This window comes from Cottoperca gobio, chromosome 14 (genome assembly GCF_900634415.1).
Source record: "Cottoperca gobio chromosome 14, fCotGob3.1, whole genome shotgun sequence".
NCBI lineage: Eukaryota > Metazoa > Chordata > Actinopteri > Perciformes > Bovichtidae > Cottoperca > Cottoperca gobio.
In genome coordinates this window covers 8,171,110-8,193,126 of record NC_041368.1, presented here as the reverse complement: position 1 = coordinate 8,193,126, position 22,017 = coordinate 8,171,110, and the positions used below count along the sequence as shown (strand labels likewise).

At 40.0% G+C, this 22,017-nt stretch overlaps 2 protein-coding genes across 2 annotated transcripts; both read right to left on the bottom strand.

Annotated features, from left to right (window-relative positions):
- Positions 1-367: 367 nt before the first annotated feature.
- Positions 368-4,974, bottom strand: spag7 (sperm associated antigen 7). Its single transcript, XM_029448774.1, has 7 exons — positions 4,821-4,974; positions 3,592-3,659; positions 2,737-2,825; positions 2,533-2,617; positions 2,358-2,447; positions 1,587-1,743; positions 368-1,497 (listed from the first exon to the last, which is right to left on the bottom strand). Exons 1-7 carry the CDS (start codon positions 4,903-4,905, stop codon positions 1,382-1,384), a joined length of 690 nt encoding a protein of 229 aa, XP_029304634.1. The 5' UTR covers positions 4,906-4,974; the 3' UTR covers positions 368-1,381.
- A 6,908-nt stretch (positions 4,975-11,882) lies between these two features.
- Positions 11,883-21,438, bottom strand: mepcea (methylphosphate capping enzyme a). The gene is given in 8 exon segments (XM_029448627.1): positions 11,883-14,186; positions 14,284-14,345; positions 14,450-14,573; positions 14,715-14,933; positions 17,788-18,759; positions 18,761-18,990; positions 19,055-19,774; positions 21,083-21,438. Coding segments are annotated over 6 exon segments (2,253 nt in total). The 5' UTR covers positions 19,728-19,774; positions 21,083-21,438; the 3' UTR covers positions 11,883-14,186; positions 14,284-14,310.
- Between the last annotated feature and the right edge of the window lie 579 nt (positions 21,439-22,017).

Below are 22,017 nucleotides of genomic sequence, written 5' to 3'. Positions count from 1 at the left end.
TACATTGCACCCCTGCTTAATAAAGCCGATAATGGCACATTACCCACCATAACATAATATTTTGTCTATTTGTCTCCTCGTGAGAGACGGTTCACTGTCAGATATGTAAATGCTTGTGTGGTTGGTATACTGAACATTAGGGAGGCTAAGCACTGTGGATGATGAGTGAATGCACCCACGATAAAGTCAAGGTACTATCTTCTATTACGTCCAGTGATAGTGAAAGTACGAATAATGATGATTCAACTATGTGGTCATTTTTCAGCCTGTATTTTGTGTTGTTTTATTGGATTAAATTATATATATATATATATATTTATTTATTAGATTATGCTTCGCAGAAATGAGAACAACAAACAGACAAAGGTTGAATTCTCTTCTCCATTTATTAACACACGAGGGGATAAAACAGTGCAACCATGTTAAAATAGACGTAAAGATGCCAAGAAACATACTTGAAGATATAACAATCAAAAAGAGACATGACCAATATTCCTACAATCAGTCTAGTACTCCTGCTTCCTGCTTCCTGCTTCCTGCTTCGGCGCCTATTGTAAGCATTGTATCACCTGGCTTAATAGTAAAACATTTAGATTGGAGTAACAGCGTAATTCACAGTCAGTGCAGATGTATCAAAACAAAGAAAATGTTTAACTTAAATCAAAAAAATCCTAAAACCCCACATAACAGTATTTTCTAAAAATGAGATTCCCCTTGAGACGGGGGAAATGGCATGCTTCCAACTTTACAAAGATCTGAAACAGGTTGAGAGCAAGAACTTTCTTTTAAATCCAAAAGCAGGTCAATAGACGGCATTCTTGTTTCCCTTTTAAAAGCTGCACTGGATATTTGGAGCACTGACTTTTCAGCCATGCTTTGCTTTCAACACGTAGTCTGGCCGGGCCACAGCTCAAATCTGTCGATACTTTAATGTTAAAAATGTCACTTAGGACTGTAAATGCAGATCTGCATCAAACATGTCAACCACAGCTAAAAACGTCCTTTCAAAATGACAGTATGAAGATATCGAAGGTGTTTTAAGTAGCCGAACACCCAGACACATTTTTAAATCAAAACCAGTTTTCTCAAACTGTATATGATCCGATGTTGTGAGAAGCTTGATAACTGACAGAAAGTCCCGAGCTAATGTTAACCACGTGTAGTAATCTCCTGGCTCAGACTCACCTGAGCAGCCTCCACTAAACAAGCTCCAAGTCAGAGAGTGACATCCCCGCCTGTAATATAAGTTATACTTTTAAATGTCTGAAGTACAAGATATTGCAATATAGGATGAATCAGAACGTGCACACAGACATACTAATGCGCCCAGACACCCACACACCCACACACACACAACGGTAGACAGAAAGATGGTGGACACTCAAGAACTGCTGCCGTGTGCCCCCGAGTCGTCCTCTTGCTTTTGCCGCTTCTTTGCTCTGATTTCATTCAAGGCTTCCTCTATGGAGCGAGTGTCCCTCTTGTTGGCCGTCGGCACTAGGAGAGAAAAATAGCAACATATTGAGTAAATAAAGAGGGAGGGGGGGCAGAGCAATGCAGCGATCAGTGCAACAACATTTACTCACCACAGCCATAAGTCATGTTGGCCTCTAGTGTATGTGCTGCATCTTTAGCAGCCGAGGTGCCAATCAGGTGACTGTACTTGTCTCTGTAGTTGGAATTGGGACATGTTTCCGTTTTCTTTGTCTGACTGGACGCTGTTTCTTCCAATGCAGCCTGTTCCTGCAGTGACGAGGAAAGAAAAAGTGCGACAGGGGAATTAAAGGATGAATCAACCTCTTATGCATAGTTAGATATCATCGAGCTGCAATGTGGAAGTAATTGTAGGAGGTCCTTGGCAATAAAAATGTATATATGTATATGTATGTATATATATATACACACACCTTCTAGTAGAAAACTAAAGCACAAGGATGAACCTGAACCTGAACATGATGTTTCTATAAGCAGTGTTTTAGTATCAGGATGTGAACCTCTTGCTTTCACTCACATTTTATGTCCTATTACTAATGTATTAAGGCTTAAATCATATTAGTTTCCTCTCCTCTTTTTATAGGTGCATCTTCTTTTCCCTTCAGTGATAGTCCTCTTTGTTTAAACTGCTCTATGAATATAAATGTCTTATTCACAGTCATTACAAAGTTAATTAAAGCAGATGAAACTTGATTGAGCCTGCGGGGAAACTGGGTCGTGGCGGCAGCAGCAGACAGTCACAGGACACAAAGAGACAAACAGAATATAAATAGATTCAGAGCAGAAAGAGATTCGCAGACATCAAGTACAGTCACAGCAGGATTTGTAAAGGGGCCGCAATGAAAAAGAGCAATGAGCATTACTTTTAGTTTGCGCCGCTGCTCTGCCAGCTTGGGATCCCACTCCTCTCCTTTACGATAGGCTTCCAGCTCCTCATCAGATGGAGCAAACTCCTGCCACAGCACAAGGTGGAAATTAGTCACATCTCCCCACATTATTTGAATATCCAACACTGGAGTGAAAGCAAAGTAGTCGTACCTTCTTGAAAAGCATGACATAACGGCTCTCCTCGTCCTCCCCGAAAGAGAAAGAAGTCAGACCAGCCACTTCTGAAACATCATGCCTATGAGACAGGAAGGAATGCCATGTAAATACAAACGTTGAAAGAGCATATGACATATGACAAAACATGCGTCTTGCATCTTGGGATTATTGGAATTAACTAAAGTAATCAATACTTACAATATACTCCTTTCAATCTTCCCCATGGGATTGTATTTTCGTTTCTGTTGTAAACTGTCTTGAATGAAATCCGACACTTCTTTCTCCATCTAAACACAAGAGACGAAGGGAAACACAGTCTGTGTGATTTTGCATGTGATGAATACCAACAGTGGTGAACGGGAGCTCTGCGCCAGAGTTACACTCAGCGAACAATTTACCAGGTACATTTATACAATCTAACACAACCGTTCTGTCACAAATTCTAATTGTATGATGCCGTTGAATGTGTTTGTTGACATTGTCAGAGGTGTTTATTAAATGATTCGCTTGATCATTAATGTCATATTTGTACTGGACTAGGGTTACCCCCCTCTTGTTTGACTGATTGGTTGTTTTGGGTTTAGACAACTAACACTTCTTAGGTCATTTTTTTAATGCTTTTTTCATGTTAAATTACTTATTTCCAGGAAACCTATGTGCACATCTTTGGTTAACACAAGATGTGATGTTGTGCTTTTGCACGATTCATTGTGGAGAAACTCAGTTTTACAGATCTGTCGATTAAATCAAGTAATCCATTAGTCGACAAAATTGTATAAGTGTTAGTCGACTAAGAATTTCTTTAGTCCAGGACAGCACTATACTGGACTTCATTATATTGAGGATGTTTCTAATATTGTTAACTCTGACCTCAGTAATAAACATATAATTCAATTGACACATTTCCAAAAAGGATAAATCTCCGTAAAAGTAGAATTGTTTGTCAGAACACTTGTATTGGATTGCATTAGATGTAGATGTGGTGGTGTACCTCATAAAGTGGCCACTGAGTGTATATTCAGTGCGTATTAGATGTGACACTTAAGCTCTCACCTTTTTCCTGAACTCGACTTTCTTTCTTTTCTCATCTTCCTCCATCTTCTTGAGTCTTGCTGTTTGCTCTTTTTTTTAAAAAAGGGACAGAAACGTTAAGTTTTCATGTAGTTTGTTTGTGTCTGATGTAGCCAAGCATTTAATGTTTCCATTGTAAACACAGATTGCGTCGTCTTACAGGTACAACCGGCCAGCTCCTATTTGTATTTATTTTTACTAGTAAAAGCCAAAAGACAGACTTCCTGTAAATGTCCATATAATTCAGAGCAAGTGCAGAGTGACTCAAATTATAATATTTGTTTCATTCGTCTACAGGCAAACAGCCTCAGATGTTTTATTGGCAGACATACTCGGCAAGTTAATGAAATGGATTTGGTCACTTTTTAATCACCAGTATTGTGGTTACGTCTTCACAATAACTGAACATTGGATGACGTTTGTTTATTTGTAGCAACACTGCACTCAACTTTGCCACAGTGTTACAATTTTGAGTTGGGCTCTGAAGAAGTACGCCCCAAAGAAAACTTTCGGTACCTTTTAAATACATGAGGGGTTTACCAACTCTAGTATGTATACATGAACACATGAATTATGTCCACATTTGTATTCACTTCTACTTAAACCATTACATAGCCTGGGCAAATGTAATGGTTTCTGAAAAGTCAAACCTGTGCATTAATTGGCTGAGAGAAAAGGTCGCTTAAAGTGATCATGAATGGAAATAATAGTACGTAAAGACAGAGCTTTATGGACGCTCAGAGGTAACTTGTTTTCTACATCAACATCCAGGAAGCAGCAGCAGCAGGTATAACAGTGCTGGTTGTTTACATCGTGCTTTTGGCGGGTTCTCGTTGCAGGCAGTGCCACTTGTATTCTGACTAGCGTGAACTGTTTGAACATGGTCCCAGAAAAAACCCGCTTCATACACATCAATGATTTGACCAGCAGACAATTTCACTGTATCAAATGTTTCGAAACAAGTGCTTCACGGTGTTTCGTTGCCTCATAAAGCTTCCTTTCCCACATCAGTAGTACAGACTCTGACCTCAGGTCTGCGGGACATGCGGGGCTGCACGTTGAGGCGGTGTTAAACCCGGGCCAACGACGCTTAACGTTAGTTGAAGGCTCAGTCCTTCTTATTTTCACACACATTTAAGTCCCTTCATATCCATTGCGACCGTCTTAAACGAACGCAAAGCGAATGGTTATTTAAGCAAAGTATGGTGTACCTCGAGCCTTTCGTCGGCTCTCCTTGTCGCCGACTGTTGGAGGCTTTTCCATCGAGTTTAAGATTGAGCCCAGGAGGTCCGCCATCTTGAAATGATAGGGCAAACCGTTCACAACTGTTGTTTTCTGCAGCTGTACGGACTGCGCATGCGCAGACAACTAAAGGTCTTTCTTCACTGTGTTGAATAACCGTCGTGTGAAATATATGTCGCCACCTTGTGTACCAGAAAGTTGTATTACAGTGGTGGCATGTAAATAAGTTGATGTAGGCTTACTCGGGTATTCTACTTACAAAATTGAGGTAGTTGTAGGGCTACTTTACTATTTCTATTTTATGCAACTTTATACTTCTACTTCACTTTGGTTGAAGTTCATTTTCACAGTTTAAAAATACACAAACTTCACAAAGATAACAAATGATTTACATTGCAGGATGAGGCATGGGCTTATTTCCCCACCTAAATAATGTTAAAACTTCACAATGTTATAGAGAACACAAAATTATTATGCAGAGAATAAAATGACTTCATAATAGAGTATTAGCATTAGTATAGTATATTTTAGATAATAATTCAGAGGGAAGATGCATTTTGTACTCCACTATATTTATCTGACAGCATCATTTGTTAGCTCAAGATTTAAAGGCTACTTCAGTTTATAAAATATGCATTGATTTTGAGGCAATTATCCAACAGTATGGAACAGTAACAGCTCTATCTCGCAATCATTCAGATGCAACTTTGAGGAGTATACATTAGAAATAAAATCCAATAACAAATATATAATAAATTCAACACTTTAAACACGTCATTTTAGTCTTGATGCTTTAGGTAGGCCGACAATTTGCTGCAAATAGGCTACTTGTGTATTTTTAAGTAAGATTTTACAATTTCTCAACAAAAGAAACTACGTGCTGCCATGGGATTTGAGATGGGAGAGCTTGAATATGATTTTGCTCTTCTTCATGAAAAGAGCGTTTAGATTTGGCAGGTTGCTAACAGCCCTGTGATTTATTCTAATACTGAGCACTGCTGCTCCTCATGTTCAGTTGTTTTCTGGTATTCCCAGATCAATGGTTGCAAAAAGATAGTGTTTATTATTTTATAATTATAAGTTTATAATTATTCACGGATTGGATTATGATGTGTCCCTTTAAGGTGGTTTATTTGGACATGAGTGTGTGAGAGAATAAACAAGCAAACATCTTTACATAAGCACTAGGGGGCATGATATACAAGTACATGTCTGTGTGTCTATGCCTTGTGTTGTTATTGTTTTGTTAACAATCCTCCCCTGTGTCACTGGAGCAGCGTGTTTTGTGCTGTTTGATTGTAGTTTCACAGCATCAGCAATAACACATGAACTACTGCCATATTCAGATGTGGGCAGAGCAGTGGTCCAACAGAGGGCAGCCCTGAAAACACAGCAGGACAGACAGAATTGTACTGCTTACTGTGTCTAAAACAAACAGATACGTTTGTATTTCACCTGTAATCATAACTTTTTGTTCTTTTGAAGGAGTCCTTTGTGGTACAGCCATAGAGGTGTATGTAAGTACAATACCAAAGAACTGTCCCTTTTTATTTAGATTTCTGTGTTGGTGAACAGTATAGGTCATTTACAGTAGGCCTATCTACATCACAGAGCAGCTTAGGACAGAAAATGACAGTATAGTTCTAAATAAAATACCTAAAAGCAATCTTAAATTCTCAAGAAGCTGCAACTGTTTACTAAGCTGAGTAAGCTGATAGGCCTGAACTCCAGCCCTCAGACTGCCATCATTCAGCGATACTTTGTTATTGTGATTTGGACACAGCACGACGGACTCCTCCCCCGTGGTTGAAATGCTGTATAAATGCAGCATCAGCCTGTCAACAACAGTGTCTGAAAGGTTATTGGTACCCAAACATGAAGGGACTGAGCTTGGTTCTCCTTGTGCTTCTCCTGATGCTCGCAGTCGGGGAGGGTAAGCAATGGATATACCCATTTTCTTACTGTGTCTGAGATCAAATCAAGCAAATCATGATATGGAAAATGTTCAAACTACACTGTGCTCAGTACTGTGCTTGTCTGCGTGGCTCTGAGGAGAAGTAAAACAAATGATGAAATCACAACTTGACATTTTGCCCATTAAGTCATTTAAATGTATGTTTTTTTAAGATGAATGGATTTATTGTGATTACAGTTTATGAAAAGGTATTCATCAGGAATATGGGAACATATTTGTGACTCTTTTATAATTATCTACAGGCAATGATCCAGAAATGCAGTACTGGACATGCGGGTATAGAGGACTCTGCAGACGGTTCTGCTATGCTCAGGAGTACATCGTTGGTCATCACGGTTGCCCTCGGCGATACAGGTAGGCCTGCTAGGTATCCTAAAGTAGAAGTGTGCATAACTTTGTAATAGTTTGTTCTTTTATTGCAAAAACAAACCTTTAGAAATGATTGCTAATTGTAAGATTAACTTAAGTTGTACTGTGCTTGTTTTCAGGTGCTGTGCTGTGCGGTCCTAGCACCAGCACGAGGGCGGACGTCTCCAGTACAGGTGACTGGGATCCTGGTGTCGCCCACAGCATTCTTCTGGATAAACAACTTCTCAATCAACCCCTCTTCGGCTTCTAACATGCAGTGTGATCTGACAACGAGTGCTTTTAAAGTTGACCTAGCTTAATTACAGCTATAAGGTGTGCAGCTGCGATCTGTTACTGTGTGTGTGACTGATTGCTCACATTTAATAACATTTCATAATCAATCCTGTGAAGAGTCAGTTCTTCTGTCTGAAATGCAGTGGTGCCAATAAATGCATGAAAATAAATTGACTGATGTTTCGTTTCTTCCGTGTTTAGTTAGGATAAGCATCACAATCAGCTTTAATTATACTGTCCCAAGTATAATGCAAAGTAATGAACACCTCACATACTAGTGTTAGCACTAACTCTGCAGCCCATTACCCACTTAGTTTAACCTTAGGGAAATAACAGCATTGGAAAGCAGTCTGGGATGAGTCTGGCTCAGCGCTGTACCGACAGGACACAATAATGGTCAAGTGACTGACCCAAATAGTTGTGATGGAATAGAGCTTTTGTGAATGAAGAGTTATGCCTCTTGTCTGTGTTTATGTTGTCTCAGCATCCTGTCTGACTGGAAAACACTGTCTGGAACACACGGACAACGTCACGACTGCAAAGCAAATTCATTGTCAAAGTGTCTGCCTATCTCCGATTGGAAGGTCAGATGTCTTTGTTTCATGTATTTATTTAGGAAGAGACATGGCTGCCAGCTGAAAACGAATATACCCACTCGGTTTGAGGAAACACCATAACTGGAAAACAAGCACTGATGAATGATGAAATACTGACTTCTAGTAACCAACTAATATCAAACATGTTATTATCCATCTGGCTACTGAATGTTGAACCAGAGTTAACATCTGGAGATGGTGGATGACCGGTCCGGGCTAGTAGGTGTTAAAGGCAGGGATGCTATTTGTAAACATGTGCCGCTGTATTGTGCCCTGCTTTGTCATCTGAGTGGAATCTTTGTGCTATTCGGACAGCGCAGCGTGACCAAACTACAAAGGGGTAACCCCCCCCACGAACCTGTTTACATGAGGCTGTCTGTCTTCACAAAGCTGACAGCTTAGAATACAAAGTTATTACAGGATGGATCTATTTTTCAACTGTAACAATAGAGACATGCATTACTGCAGATGTAAATGAGGAGTTGAAGATGCTGAGGGTGCTTTTTATAATGCTGAAGAAAAATCACCAAGACACACTATGCTGTCAAAGTAAGTCCTGGTCAGGGGAGCAGTTCTTTTAACTTTAAAGAGATAGTTTGGATTCTTGAAGTGGGGTTGTACGAGGTACCTATCCGTAGTCAGTGTATTACCTACAGTAGATGGCGGCCAGCACTCCCCCAGTTTGGAGAAACAGAAGTAACGGAAGCTAAGCTAAGTACTGCTGTGGACGAGGGCAGCAACACAACACATTTTAGCCACCTACAAAAAAGGTCCACCAAAACAATCTATATCACTTTAAGTGTACGCTATATTTAGAATATTTCCACTGCTTTACCTCGCTGTGAGACAGGTATACAGTCTGTTTCTTTCCAACAGGGAACTGAAGCCATTATCTATGCTCTCGCCAAAGCCACCAGACTCCATTGTAAAAAACTGTGATTTTACCTGGCAGAGCTCGAGGGTCGACCACTGCCTCAATCGGTTAGTTTGTTTGAGTTATTGTGTCACGTTTGATGAATCGGCACTTGACTTGAATGCATATTTCAATGGTGTCTTTACTGTTAAGTAGCTGTGAATATTTTTTGGGCAAACTGAATGTTAATCTAACACTCAGTAAAAACCACCAGAGCGATGGTATTATCCAGGTGACGAGCAATACTTGGATTTCATTTGAAGCAGCACTTGACATTCAGGATAGAGTTTAACTTTTGTGTAATCAAGCCAGAGAAATCATTCTCTAAGGGTCCATTAAGTGCCATTAAATGAGCACAACTATGAAGGCCTGATTGATGAAGTGCTGCATAGATTGCTGTCCTCGCAAGTTCTCCTGCAAGCTCCATTAGCTGCTTCCTCGAGTCTGTTCCTCACACCTCATGCTTTGATTTGTGCGCTGACATCCAAAGCCAATTTGCTGAAAGACAGAAAAATGTAATGTGTAAATGTATGAATATGTGTACATTTAGCAAATGAATAAAGATTGTGTGCAGACACTCTTGGCTAAATAATAACACGTTCTAACGTCCACAAGTATAAGAGTATAAAAAATAAAGATGAATGGATAGTTACTGATGCCATTGAAGCACACAACAGAAGTAACACCAGTACAATATTATGCAACAGCCCTGCAATAAACACTACCTTTGGAACGCTGTTGTATTGGCTTGTATTATTATGTACAGGTTTTGTTGTTGGCGTCCACACCCTGTTCCAAACTTTGGACTGTAGGTATTTGTGTTAGATGATGATTACGTAGGCTTTTGAAGAGAGACATAAACGGCATGGAATAACAACTCCCTTAATTCAAGAGCAGCCAGAGCACATACAGTAATAGGTCACACGTCATGAAGAAATCTCTCCTGGTGACATCAATCCATGGACGGATTATGAGACAATGGGGTCGGCACAGACACATGTAAAGGGCCCCCACACCTCCTACATAAGAACAAGAGCCGCAGATTTAAAAAAGAGACATCTTTTAGGTCATTTTGCATCTGTTGTGGTGTTTTTGTGTCTGTGTTTGTTTTGCATCTCTTGGTGGTGGTTTTGTGCTTCACTTTGTGTCTCGCTTTGGTCATCTTACGCCTCTGCAGGGTTTCTTTTCCATCTCTTTGTGGTCATTTTGTGTCTCTTTGTGGCCGTTTGATTGTCTTACCAACAACAAATGGTAACAATGACTTCAAACGGAGGCCCAGTGGACCCATTCAATAGTCCGTCCATGCATCAATCTATCTGACCTGCTTCCAGATAAAGGGGGTGGATTTACTTTTAACTCACAGCTTCATCCAAAGTAGGTTACTAACCTCTTCACAGACGCTGTGATCATCACCTCAATAAGAACACCTATGGGCAGAGCACAGCCGTTAATCAGAGCAGCGTTTGAAGACAGAATATGTGAAAGGTAGCAAAGTGTGAAAAGGTTGCATAACAGAACCACAAAATAGATTTGTATAATTGGTACAAAAATGTATTTGAAAGAGTAGTACATCTATAATGTCTGTACTTCCACCCAAACATTTTTATTATAACTAAATAACCTCATAAGGTGCTACGTAAGCAAATACTGAACCACAACATCTGGAACCATTTTGAATCAATAAAATGTTAAACACAAAGACAAATGATATGTTTGTTCAGAGGCATGACAATAACAACATCCCTGACAGAGGGGGGGTATTTTATTACAACCGATATTCCAGGAAACTGATTGTAGGAGAGTTAGGGTAAATGTAAAACATTAAACTTTAACTGCAAAGATGTACAAAACTAGTTTAATTCTCTCCAGTCATATCAGTTCAACATAAAGAAGTGAATTGTAGTGCAGTCAAAAAGCACAGATCCGTTGGGTTTATGCATTTTTACAATACAAAAAGATTTAAATTTTGTATTTGCTATTTCACTACAGTAGTACAATTTTATTTACTTTTCATCTTAGAAAACTTCTAATAAATGAGAAGCTGGTACGGGAAGTATGCACGACCATTGTTCTGTCGGGGCTTTATTGTGTTTCTGACTAATCATTTAATCAATATTTCATTGCTAATGCTGCTCAAATCTTAGAACTGGGTTGTAACTACAGATTCTAAAGATGAGCTACCACTGAAGAGTGCTGTTAAATTAAATCTCTGGGATTTTGGTGAATAGGATGAGTTCAAAATGTGAAAATGTAAGCAGTGTTGAATGCAAAGTTTACTTTCTGTGGCATCCACATGTTTGTTGCAAAAGGCAACAACTACTTAACCTACTTAATTATCAGTATAATATTGCTAATAATACTCAGAATAGCCAATTATCTCAGCAAAAAGTTAAGATAACCAAATGCTGTTATTCATTAAATCCATTTCTTGAGTCTTCAGTTGCAGAACATGTAAATACATAATACAAATATATAGGCTGTGCTTTCACTGCAATCCATCTTGTCAAGTGTACTCTTGGTGTCTTTGCAACATGAAAACCTGAACCAGAAAGTTTTCACATTCAGAACTACACTCTAATCTATCCTGCACTATACAAATATTATCCAGTGATATGGTATTCATTTGAGCCGGCTTTAAGCGCAGAATTACAATTTTAAAGAGCAAACATTGCACAAAATTGTGCCGTACACTACTATGATGTAAATATGAGACCAGAGCATAAATGTTTGAATAATTGAAGCCAATTATTTCAATTCAAATTGTGACCTGAAGATTCATTTTATAGATCAGTGTTCCACAACTTCTTTGATGGAATAAGAATTCAAATCTTTTCTATGTTGAAGATATTTAAACGTGTCTATAACATGTCAAATGAAGTGAAATGAGAGTGCACTGACAACAACAGTCCTTTCAAACAGTTTATAAAAAAATAAAGAGCCAATCTAACAATCCATGTGCCTGCCAGGACAGAACAAAGCGAACACAACAGAATTTAGCAATGTACATATTAATTTGTTGTTACAGAGCTGGATTAACGGTCCCATTTAGGACAAAAAAACTCTGACTCTTGGCAGCAAACATTTGAAAACACACACACACACACAAAAAATCCACTGGGAAAATGACAAAAGCAGTTATGAACTTAATATTGACAAATTCTGCAAACATATTTACATTGATCACTTACTAAAATAGAAACATATCACCCATCTTCTCCATCATCTGCTACTCTAGCGTGCCGAACTGCTGAAATTGAACCTTTCACAAAAAAGGAAGATTTTCCAGTCGCAGCCACTTGAAAGGTTGAACACCAGTAAAGATACAGAGACCGACTACCTGTAAATCATAACGGTCGCCATTAGGCCAAAGATGGCATATTTTGTCATATTCAAGAGCAAAAGATCTATCAAATATTTTGGCAGCGCTTCAATACAAACAGCATATTAATATTTCAATTTGGTACAAAGTCGTGTGGATGTATTTTATAATTTTTTTATAATAACAGTCAATTTTCTACAAATGTAAATTTTTGTTCAGCCTTACAGAAGTTGAGTCCAACTCAGGAGCTGGAAACAGTTTGATGCTGTTTGAATGAATCCCTGTCCAGTAGTGGGGATCAGACCACACAAAACAATGCATGTGTCCGAGTTATACAGCATTGAAGACGCTTTAGAAGACCATCTGCCTTATATTTGACCCTTAATTATGCTCATTGTAGACATGGTAAACATAGAAAAAAAAAGTAGGGCTATGGCTTACCTGTCATTAAAAAAATAATAAAAATCACTGCATGCTACAGATTAACCTTGCAAAATAGTCCACGTGGTCTCTGTGCTGTGTTATCTGGAGCTGAACCGACACCACAGCTCAAACGTGCCCCCTACCATTAGGATGGAGCATCAAAAAAAGGCATCAAGAACCCATGAAGTGATTTTTTTGCTTCCTTATCAGTCCAAACTCTGAAATAAATGACACAGGCCTGACAGCTTGTAGAAAGTTTACATTCAAAAACAGCCAAAACTCTCTCGAAAATGTAGAAATCTGATTTCTGCACTTTGGGATTTAATATTTTTAGCTGAGGTCAGGTGTGTGGTACTATATTAAGTACTGTTCCCCGTGGTAGTAGGCCTGCTAAAACTACGTACTGTCTCCATGTTGTTATGGCAGAATCTATTATTTGAGGACTGTCAAACATCATGAAACTGGTCAAGGAACTGACTGTTTCTGAAGAACATATCGTGGCTGTGCACTGTTCACCATTTCACCAGAGGTTTGTTGTTTTGGCTGTTTTTCAGAGCACCTTCCTCATCGTGCATCATTGTCTTTATCACTTAGACACGCCACTTCTCACTTCATAGAGTCTTAGGTTTGTGCAATTTAGGAGATTTTGATATTGTCCATTTCAAAATGTGGACTTATACGTTTTCACAGCTCTGTAACAAGTTAAAGTTCATTCAGCTCTATGGCCTATTTTGCAAAAATAATGACAAAACAAACTATATATTAGGGTTGGAAGATGAGACAAATACAGGACATCGACTATAGACCAAATCTATGGCTGATGGAATTTGTTTGGCTGTTTTCAATTCACCTAAACATTTGAATTTATATGTCTGGCAAAACGGGATTCAAGGCTGTAAACATGATGCACAGATTTAACTACCAAGAGCACAATTTGCATGCCATCAGTAGTTGCAAAGGAGCCGGCAGTAGAGGGCTTCATTCACTGATAGTCTGCACAGCATCAAAGACATTACCCGCACTCCAGTGTGGCTTATTAAGAGACATCATATCAGTTTAATGGCTTTGCAATACAGTGTTGTAGTTAATCACCAGTTAAAGTTGTGATGTTGGCTATTTGGAAAAAAGTCTGCCCTATCGCCCAACCCTAATATGTATAATGTATAATGTATGGAGATGTGGTGGCACAGAACAAGTAAAAATAAATGGCCAAAGATTTTCAAACATGTTATGGCCGTGCATCAAACTGGAGCATCATTAGCATTAGGATAGTCCAAGGGAATGATTAGATGAGCACCTCTCCCGCAGTCTGGCCATTGTGGAGTCCTGTCTGAGTTTTCACTCCATACTTTAAGAATTTGTAGTCACAGACGATTCTGATAGGTGCCTCGTCTCGACAGATCTCAACTTTACGAAATTAATTCCACTCTTGGTCCCATTCTCCTTTCTGCTTCTCATCTTCAGCGTCTGAAAAGCAGGAGTAACTGTTCAGGACTCAGACGATTCCTTGCAGTCCAGGGCAGCTGGCTGGCTTGTGTGTAAGATGGTGGCTGAGGCTACTCACATTCAATGATCTTCAAGGCAGGAGCGGTCATTTGTGAAATAAGTAGATGGGCCTCTGAAAACCTGTTGTGATAGGAGGAAAAGAAAGAAAGTTGAAAATGAAAATCAAGCTACAGTGGTGGATAGCATGTAATGCATACATTTGTTCAGACAAACTAGTGAATTACCTCTTATTGAACACTTGGGGGCTCCAAGGTACTCAGAGCTGGTGAAGCCCACCTCTGTTGTAAGGTATGATGAAAACCGGTCAGGTTTGAGGCGGATGCTCTGAAAATTCCTATTAATATTATCCTGTGAAATGAAACAAAACATGTCAGCCAATCAAAGCAAGGTTTAAAATCACTACTTACACCTGGTATAGCCCAAGTATTGTTGCTTTGTTACAAAAGCCATGATTTGCATGAAAACATCCCCGTCGTCTTAGTTTCTCACCGTCAGCTTCTTCCTCCTCACATAGGACTCCCAGGGCTGTGGCTCCAGGATGAACATGCCTCCGGGACGCAGATGTCTGTAGACTCTCTTGAAGAGACGCTTGAGGCCACCATCTCCCCAGTTCAGATGAACCCATTTGGTCACGCTCAGGCACATGATCACGTCGTACTCTGGCCGCTGAGTCAAAAGAAGATTGTCGTTCTCCAGTACATAATTGGCCTAAAAAGGAGAGAAGAGGTGTGGTGAGAAAAACGCGGCCTTGACAGGACAAACTACTTTGTGCTACCCAGTGCTGTCAATAAAGTAAAGACCTTCTGAGACATAAACACATTAAACATTTGGCCACAGCTGAAAATCTGGTGTCTTAAAATCTGCAGTGATGTGCAGGTCGACAGGCCCGTCTACACATAATCATCACATAACAAACCATATTGTTGGGAACAGCAAAGGGAACCATTCTTTTTAGGGAGGGTAATCATTTATAATAACCATAAAATGGTAAATTGATAGTTAATTAAACTTTAGTTGGCATTTATTTTACTGTTAACAACCAATGAAATGATCATTTATGTTGTTTTAACAGTTTATTGTTGCACACATTATGACATCATATGTTACGTAGTTGCTAATTATTATCAAATTATTTGTAAAACATCTATAAACATTGCATAGACAGACAACATATTTGTCACACTGTTAATGGTAATAATTGGTTTGTAAACAGTCTATAAACATTATTTGGATAGATAGTTCATTCTTTATCAGGTTTACAATGTTTTACAAATCATTAACATATACTACTATAGCACATACATGATTTAATAAATAGTTAACTATGTAATCAGAACGTAATTGTTATTGTCTCTTATCAGCTATAATACAAATAGGCTATATCATTTATAAACATATTATTTCATATAACAGAAACTAATAATAAAATATCAAATTATAGCATTACTAATAATAGGTCCATATTATTATTATTATTATTATTACTATTTAATTGTTTATCAACAGTGAAATAGATATTAACTTAAGTTTAATTAACCATCAATTGACCCTTATTGATAAAGTGCTCAGCTGTTATACTGACTCCCTTGTGATCTTCCAATAAAGACTATGCAACATAAACAAACACAGGAGCTATGGAGGAACAATAACCGCCACATTTTACTGCTGCTCTGTGGAACTATTTGACTTACAAATGGTGCAAGATTAATATGAAAGCTTGTGTGCAGACTGCAGAGAAGTCCAGATGGGGATTTGTTGTAATAACTGGTTTGTCATTTATCAAGTAAAAATGCCAAACTTTATCTGGCTCCCACTTCTCAACTATGGAGATACATGGACTGATATACATGATTGGAAAAGCAGAACAGGACAGAAGGAGTGTGTCCTGTGATCTGGATGACCATTAAAACTTAGAACAAAGTTCTGGAAACTTCATTATCAGAATAGTCCTTTTTCACAGTAGACGTTTTTGTAAAGTATAATCATCCAAACACCCAGGTGTCACTAGCAATAGCTGGGGGTTGGTCTCTCACACATCCAAGGAAGGTTATAAAGGATTCAAATGTTCCTCCTACTCACTGAAACTATATTAGGTAATTTAATAATTTGGGAACTGATGAGAATTTAGCGATTAGCAGTAAAAAACACCTGCTGTATTAAATCAAACATGCTTCCCTACAGCGTTCCACACTCAATTTGTCAACATATACTAGGCAGCCTGACATTTCTCCCTCAAATCCATCTTGTATGGTACAGGCTGAGGGGGCTCAGGCACGCGTCTTGAGGCTTTTCACTCATTTACAGGATAAGCTCTGTGCTGCTGCACTGCCATTATCTCTAATGCTCATAGCAGGGAGGAGGTAGTTATCGATTTCATTCAGAAACACTAAGGTTTCTGCATCTAACCTATTCATGTAGCTGCCTACAACAAAGCCTCTGAGGCACAAGGCCAGTGGAGTGAAGAAACGTTGATAGAAATTAGAACAATAAAAGCCTTAATGAGAAACCTTTAGATTTATAAAAGAGAAAAGCTGTTGTAACATTTGTTCTAACATTCAAACTAGAGTGGCACTGATGCCATTAGAAATGCTGCCAGCCACATCGCTACATCAACCTGGTGAAAAGGGACAGACTGCTTCCTCTTTGCTGCTTCCATCTTTCAGTTCTCAAAATCACTGGCAGCTTCCGAGAGTAGTGAGCCTCAGTGTGGTTGGAAACACACACAATGAGGTGTGCAACACACAAACATAGGGGTGGACACCAAGTGACAATAAACTCAGTCTAAATGAAGTGACTCAGAAAGAAACTGATGCAGATGCTTCATTATTAAAGGATCTAACCATGAAAGATTATGGCCAACATGATTGCTTTATATAAGAGGGGGGAAACCTGTGTCCTTTTGACTGGGAGCAGAGTTGCTTTGGGTAAACCACAAAACAACAATTGCAATAAAATTGTAATTCATTTGTCAAAGTTCCCATTGATTCTCAAATACATTAAAACTCCCAAAGTTGCTGTAACTTTCCAACAATGCATCCAATAATGCAAACGTGGACCAAAGTCCTAAACATATCTACTGTAAAGTATTCACATTAGTAGGCCTAATGACAATGATTTAAAATATGTAAGATTCTGATAAATAAAAATACACTAAATTTTAATATAATTTTCCTGTTAAGTTAATATGCATCTTGTCCAGATAAACTTCATGGTGCCACCTGCATGCTGTAATGACTGCTCTGCGACAACGCTATCCCTAATCTGGAGGCAAAAAGATTATCATCAGGTTCCAGGGAGAATAGCTGGCGCACAATTTATGTCAAGTCCTCTTGCTTCCCAACACATGCAGCCTCTCTTTGTGTTTTTGGGAGTGTTTTTTTATATATATATATATATATATATATATAAATAAATGGACAAGTTTCTTTACGTCATGCTGCTATCTTTGTCTTGCAGAAATAACTAAAAGGGCCTAATTGTGAAATACTGATTTTATTTTGACCTTCATCTTGGCTCCTAAGATGCAAAAAAACAAATGTTCCCACAGGCAACGGCGTCTTACCTTGATGAAGGACACATTAGAGGGGAACTCTCCGGGCCGTGTGGTGGATGTTTCCGTTAGTGGAGGTGCAGCAATGGGCCCCCTGGAGATCCGTAGGGACACAGGAAAAGAGCAGCTCACAGAGTGATCAGCGGGGGGTGAATCGCAATCTTCCTGTTCCATTTCCTCTGTTTTGCCATCTTGCCTCTGGGTCCCCGTCTCATCTGTGCGACAGGACTCATTGTCATTTACAGCCTCTGCAGGGCCACTTTGTCCTTTCACTGGTTTCCCGTTTTCATCCTTGCTCTCGGCTTCATTGTGCTTCTCGTCTGTGCCTGTGAGACCACCATTGCTCTCCTCCTGCTTTGTGCTCTTTTTCTCCTGAATTGCATGCCTGGCTTTTTGGGTCTGCAGTTCAGACAGATAATGCCTGATGTTCTTACGGGCTGCATGTACCAGACCACTGTCGATATCCAGGCCCAATATGCTGGCAGGTCTTAGCATTTTGGCAATATAGAGCGTCAGGTGGCCTGAGTTGCACCCCAAATCCAAAACGTCTTTACCTTCAAACCATTCTGGGCGAAGCACACGTACCCGTGTGTCTTCACTAGCGCCTGGGTTGCGGTAGCCATAGTACTTGTTGTAGTTCCCATACTGGAACTTCTTCTTCTGTTGCTCCTTCGCCTGGTTGTGGAGTTGCTGGTGCTGGCGCCCTCCTGGCCCTGTTTTGGCACCACTCCTTGGTGTGTGGAAGGACTGGGAATTTCTCGATCCCCATGTACCACAACTCCCGTCTCCAGATCCTGACTTTCCAAGTGGTGTAGAATGGGTCACAGGGGGCTCCATTTTGCCAGAGTTGCGCCTACGCTTGCGTCTGCTTGTGTGCTGGTTTGGTGGCCCCGATAAGGAGGAAGTGGAATCCTCTAAAGATACAGATGTCATTTCCTCCTTGCAGCTGGCTGAGTTGTCAGCTGAGTGCTCATGTGAATCCCCTAGGGACACTGGAGAAACTGTTGGACTCTTTGGAGACATCTATTGCAGAACACAAGGCTAACATACCTGGAAGCGGTGTGGAGGGGAGAGCTTTAACCTCATTTTTTGCTGATTCTGAGAGGTTGATCTGTGTGGTCGAAATTCCACTACCACCACCTCCACCTCCTCCAGCACCGCCCCCTCCTCCTCCTCCTGCACCGCCACCTCCTCCTGCACCACCACCTGCCCCTCCTGCACCGCCACTGCCACCTCCTCCTCCTCCTGCACCTCCCCCTCCTCCACCTCCCTCCTGCACCTCCACCTCCTCCATGGTGTCTGTTGCGGTGTCTCTTCCTGCCACCACTCCTGAAGGGGGACACCAAAAAGCTGCTGTCTGCTAGCCCGCTGTTCAGGTTCAGTGGATCTGTGATGTCTCTGGGGATGAGAATCTCCACAGGATCTCGACTCTTTGCTGGCAGCGGGGAAGATTTGGGCGTCTCTGCATTCAGGGCCCTGTTGACCTCCTCATCCAGCAGGCTGTTGAGATTCAGCGGGTCAAAAATGTTCCCACCCAGAAGGAAGTTGGTAGGCAGGACGGAGTCACTCTCAGAGTTGGCCCTTCGTCTCCTCTTGCCAGATGCCGGCTGCTTGAAACTAGAGTTTGCTGTGTTGCGGCGCTTTGTTAGTTTCGTTTGTTGCGATTGTTTGGAATGATGAAAGCTGTTCCTGCGATTGATGTTATTCTCGTTTCCTCTCGCTCCCTGTCCAGCATCGTCTGAGTGGGCGAGCGCTTCAGTTGTGCTGGTGTGTTTTGGTGAGGCTTCAGTGCCTGAGACAGGACAAGCAGCTGCAAAATCAGGGGTGGCTGCGGTACCCTCCACCATTACAGATATATTGCTATAACCTCCAGTACATTCTGAGAGCTGCAGAGATGAAGTTGAGCTGGCCTGTGGACTGCCAGTTTTTACAGTATCCTCATCAACAGACATCTCTTTTGGTTTTCAGGGCTGATGCAGACATGGAAAGTTTTCTGGATCTGAAAGACACAGAAAACATCTGTAAACATTTTTTTTTAATTAGGGCTGAACCATTTGGAAACAAATATCTAATTGTAATAATTTGACCAATATGGCGATTATTATTATCATTATTCAATAATACTATAATAAAATGATCATGATGTGATTTTTTGCAAAGATCTGTACCAAACAAAGATTTGATTCTTAAATCTGTGGAAAACACTTAGTAGGCTGGGACATCTCTGCAGCACCAAAATACTTAATTCAGAATGCTGTTTGGACACATATTTTGCCTTTAATAAATATTGCGCCTCCTGTGATTTGGATATCGCAATATTATATCGTCCATATTGCAATTTTGATAAAATAACAATTGTTATTGTTCAGCTCTAATTTGAATAGTAGAAATCCTTCCAATGTATTTAACATACAAGGACTAGCAACTAGGGTCCCCAAGAATAAACTACTGTAAGGAACAACCATTATAGCAACATGTACGTATTTCTTATTTATTTTGTAATTAATGTCATCTGAAGAAAAAAAACTGATATTGCAATTCTGTGTTTTTCCCCCCTAGGACCACAATACATATTGGTATTTTTATATTGGAATAATAGAATAAAGCATCAGTGAGATACAACAAAAAGTATACCTTGATAGGATGAGGGTTAAAGTAGAGTGAACAATGTTACATACAATGAGATGCATCCTTATTGATGCAATCACTCACATGAACTGCAATGTGTAGTCACTCATATCAACACAACTTATACGTAATTATTCTAAAAATCTCAAACTTAAGTCCAGGGTTCACCAACTCAGAGAATGAGGGTCAGTTAAAATGCACGTCGTGGCCAATAAATGTGTATTTACAGAAGAGGATGTACCAGATCAGATGACCCTTTACTCTCCACTGTCATTTTCTATAGTGTCACAATAATAACAAAAGTCCTCGTTTTAGATACACAGTGTCTAAGACCACGCCATTATCAGACTGGGTATGTGACATCTGAAGCGTGTCTAAGCAGGGGTTACTGACCTGAAAAGTTTAGTAGTCCTAGTGTTAAACAGTTATGTGGTTAGCAAGCTAGCTCCTAGCTTCTCTCTCGCGGGCCAGGAGACTGAAACGTCGACTAAACGTTCAGCCCCACTCCGGCCAAAAAGCCGTTATTAGACAAACAGTCAAGTACCCACCTCGATATGTTGCTGCCTGAACCCCCCCTTAAAATCGTGAGTCACGTTAAAGAAGGTGATACTATCTACCAGATGGCCACCTATTACGAGTACAGTCAACAGTGTAGTCACAATCAAAGTAACAGTCTCACCTCACAGTTCTCCCCGCCTCCGGCCGGACTGTCACTACCGCGCACTCTCTCCACTCGAGCTAACGTTAGCGTAGCTAGCACTCAAGTGTCCCTACATCGATACAACGGTGGCAAGCAACGCGAACATGCAAGTGAAGACAGCGCGGGTATCCCGTGCAAGTGTGTCCGCGGTAAAGTCTTCTCTGGCCTCCAAACAGTCTTGTCGACTTCTTCGGTGAACTCCTAGTCGCCCAGTATCAACCAGGTTGGTGAATAAATTATTCCATTCGCTGATAGAGTCGGCATGGCGGCGCATCCGGGCTCCGAGCTGTAGTCCAAGATGACTGGGGCGGAGATCTCTGACTGGGAGGAGAGCTCCGTCTCGAGGATATTATAATGAGCCTGATCCTCATGCTCGTAAACAGTAGGGCTCCAACTACCGATTATTTCCGCTATCGATTAATAAGTACGTTATTGTTAAACTCATACATTATATAAAATAGACGAACGCTGTAACTGTGAATGTTTAATATGTTCCTTAATAAATTACTTACAACCTAAACTAGATTGATAACACTTAATTCTTGTCAGTTGATTGATCGACTAATCGCGCATGACTAACAGCTCATTTCATTGTGGTGTTATAGTATCCATATATAGAATAACATTAGGCCTGTTGTTTTACTTTTAATATATTTTGAACTCAAAATGTAGTTATTACTGTGCATATCTATGGGAATAAACATATAATTGGTGTTTTCATTACAGGGTAACACATTACTGACAAGTAGGAACATTATCTTTATGAATATTCTGATTACCAGTTTGCAAGACCTTCGTGTATGAACCAAATTTCTTCTCAGAATTTTACACAAATACAGATTATTCATTACACATACTGATTTGAAAATATTAAAAAACATATTCAACAAAAAATATTTTACAGCGAGGTTCCA

Excerpts from the sequence above, each read along its gene's own strand:
- spag7 (XM_029448774.1), bottom strand. The coding sequence starts at position 4,905 with ATGGCGGACCTCCTGGGCTCAATCTTAAACTCGATGGAAAAGCCTCCA. Across the intron at positions 3,660-4,820 it reads GAGCCGACGAAAGGCTCGAG|AGCAAACAGCAAGACTCAAG; the intron begins GTACACCATACT and ends TTTAAAAAAAAG. Across the intron at positions 2,826-3,591 it reads AAGTCGAGTTCAGGAAAAAG|ATGGAGAAAGAAGTGTCGGA; the intron begins GTGAGAGCTTAA and ends TCTTGTGTTTAG.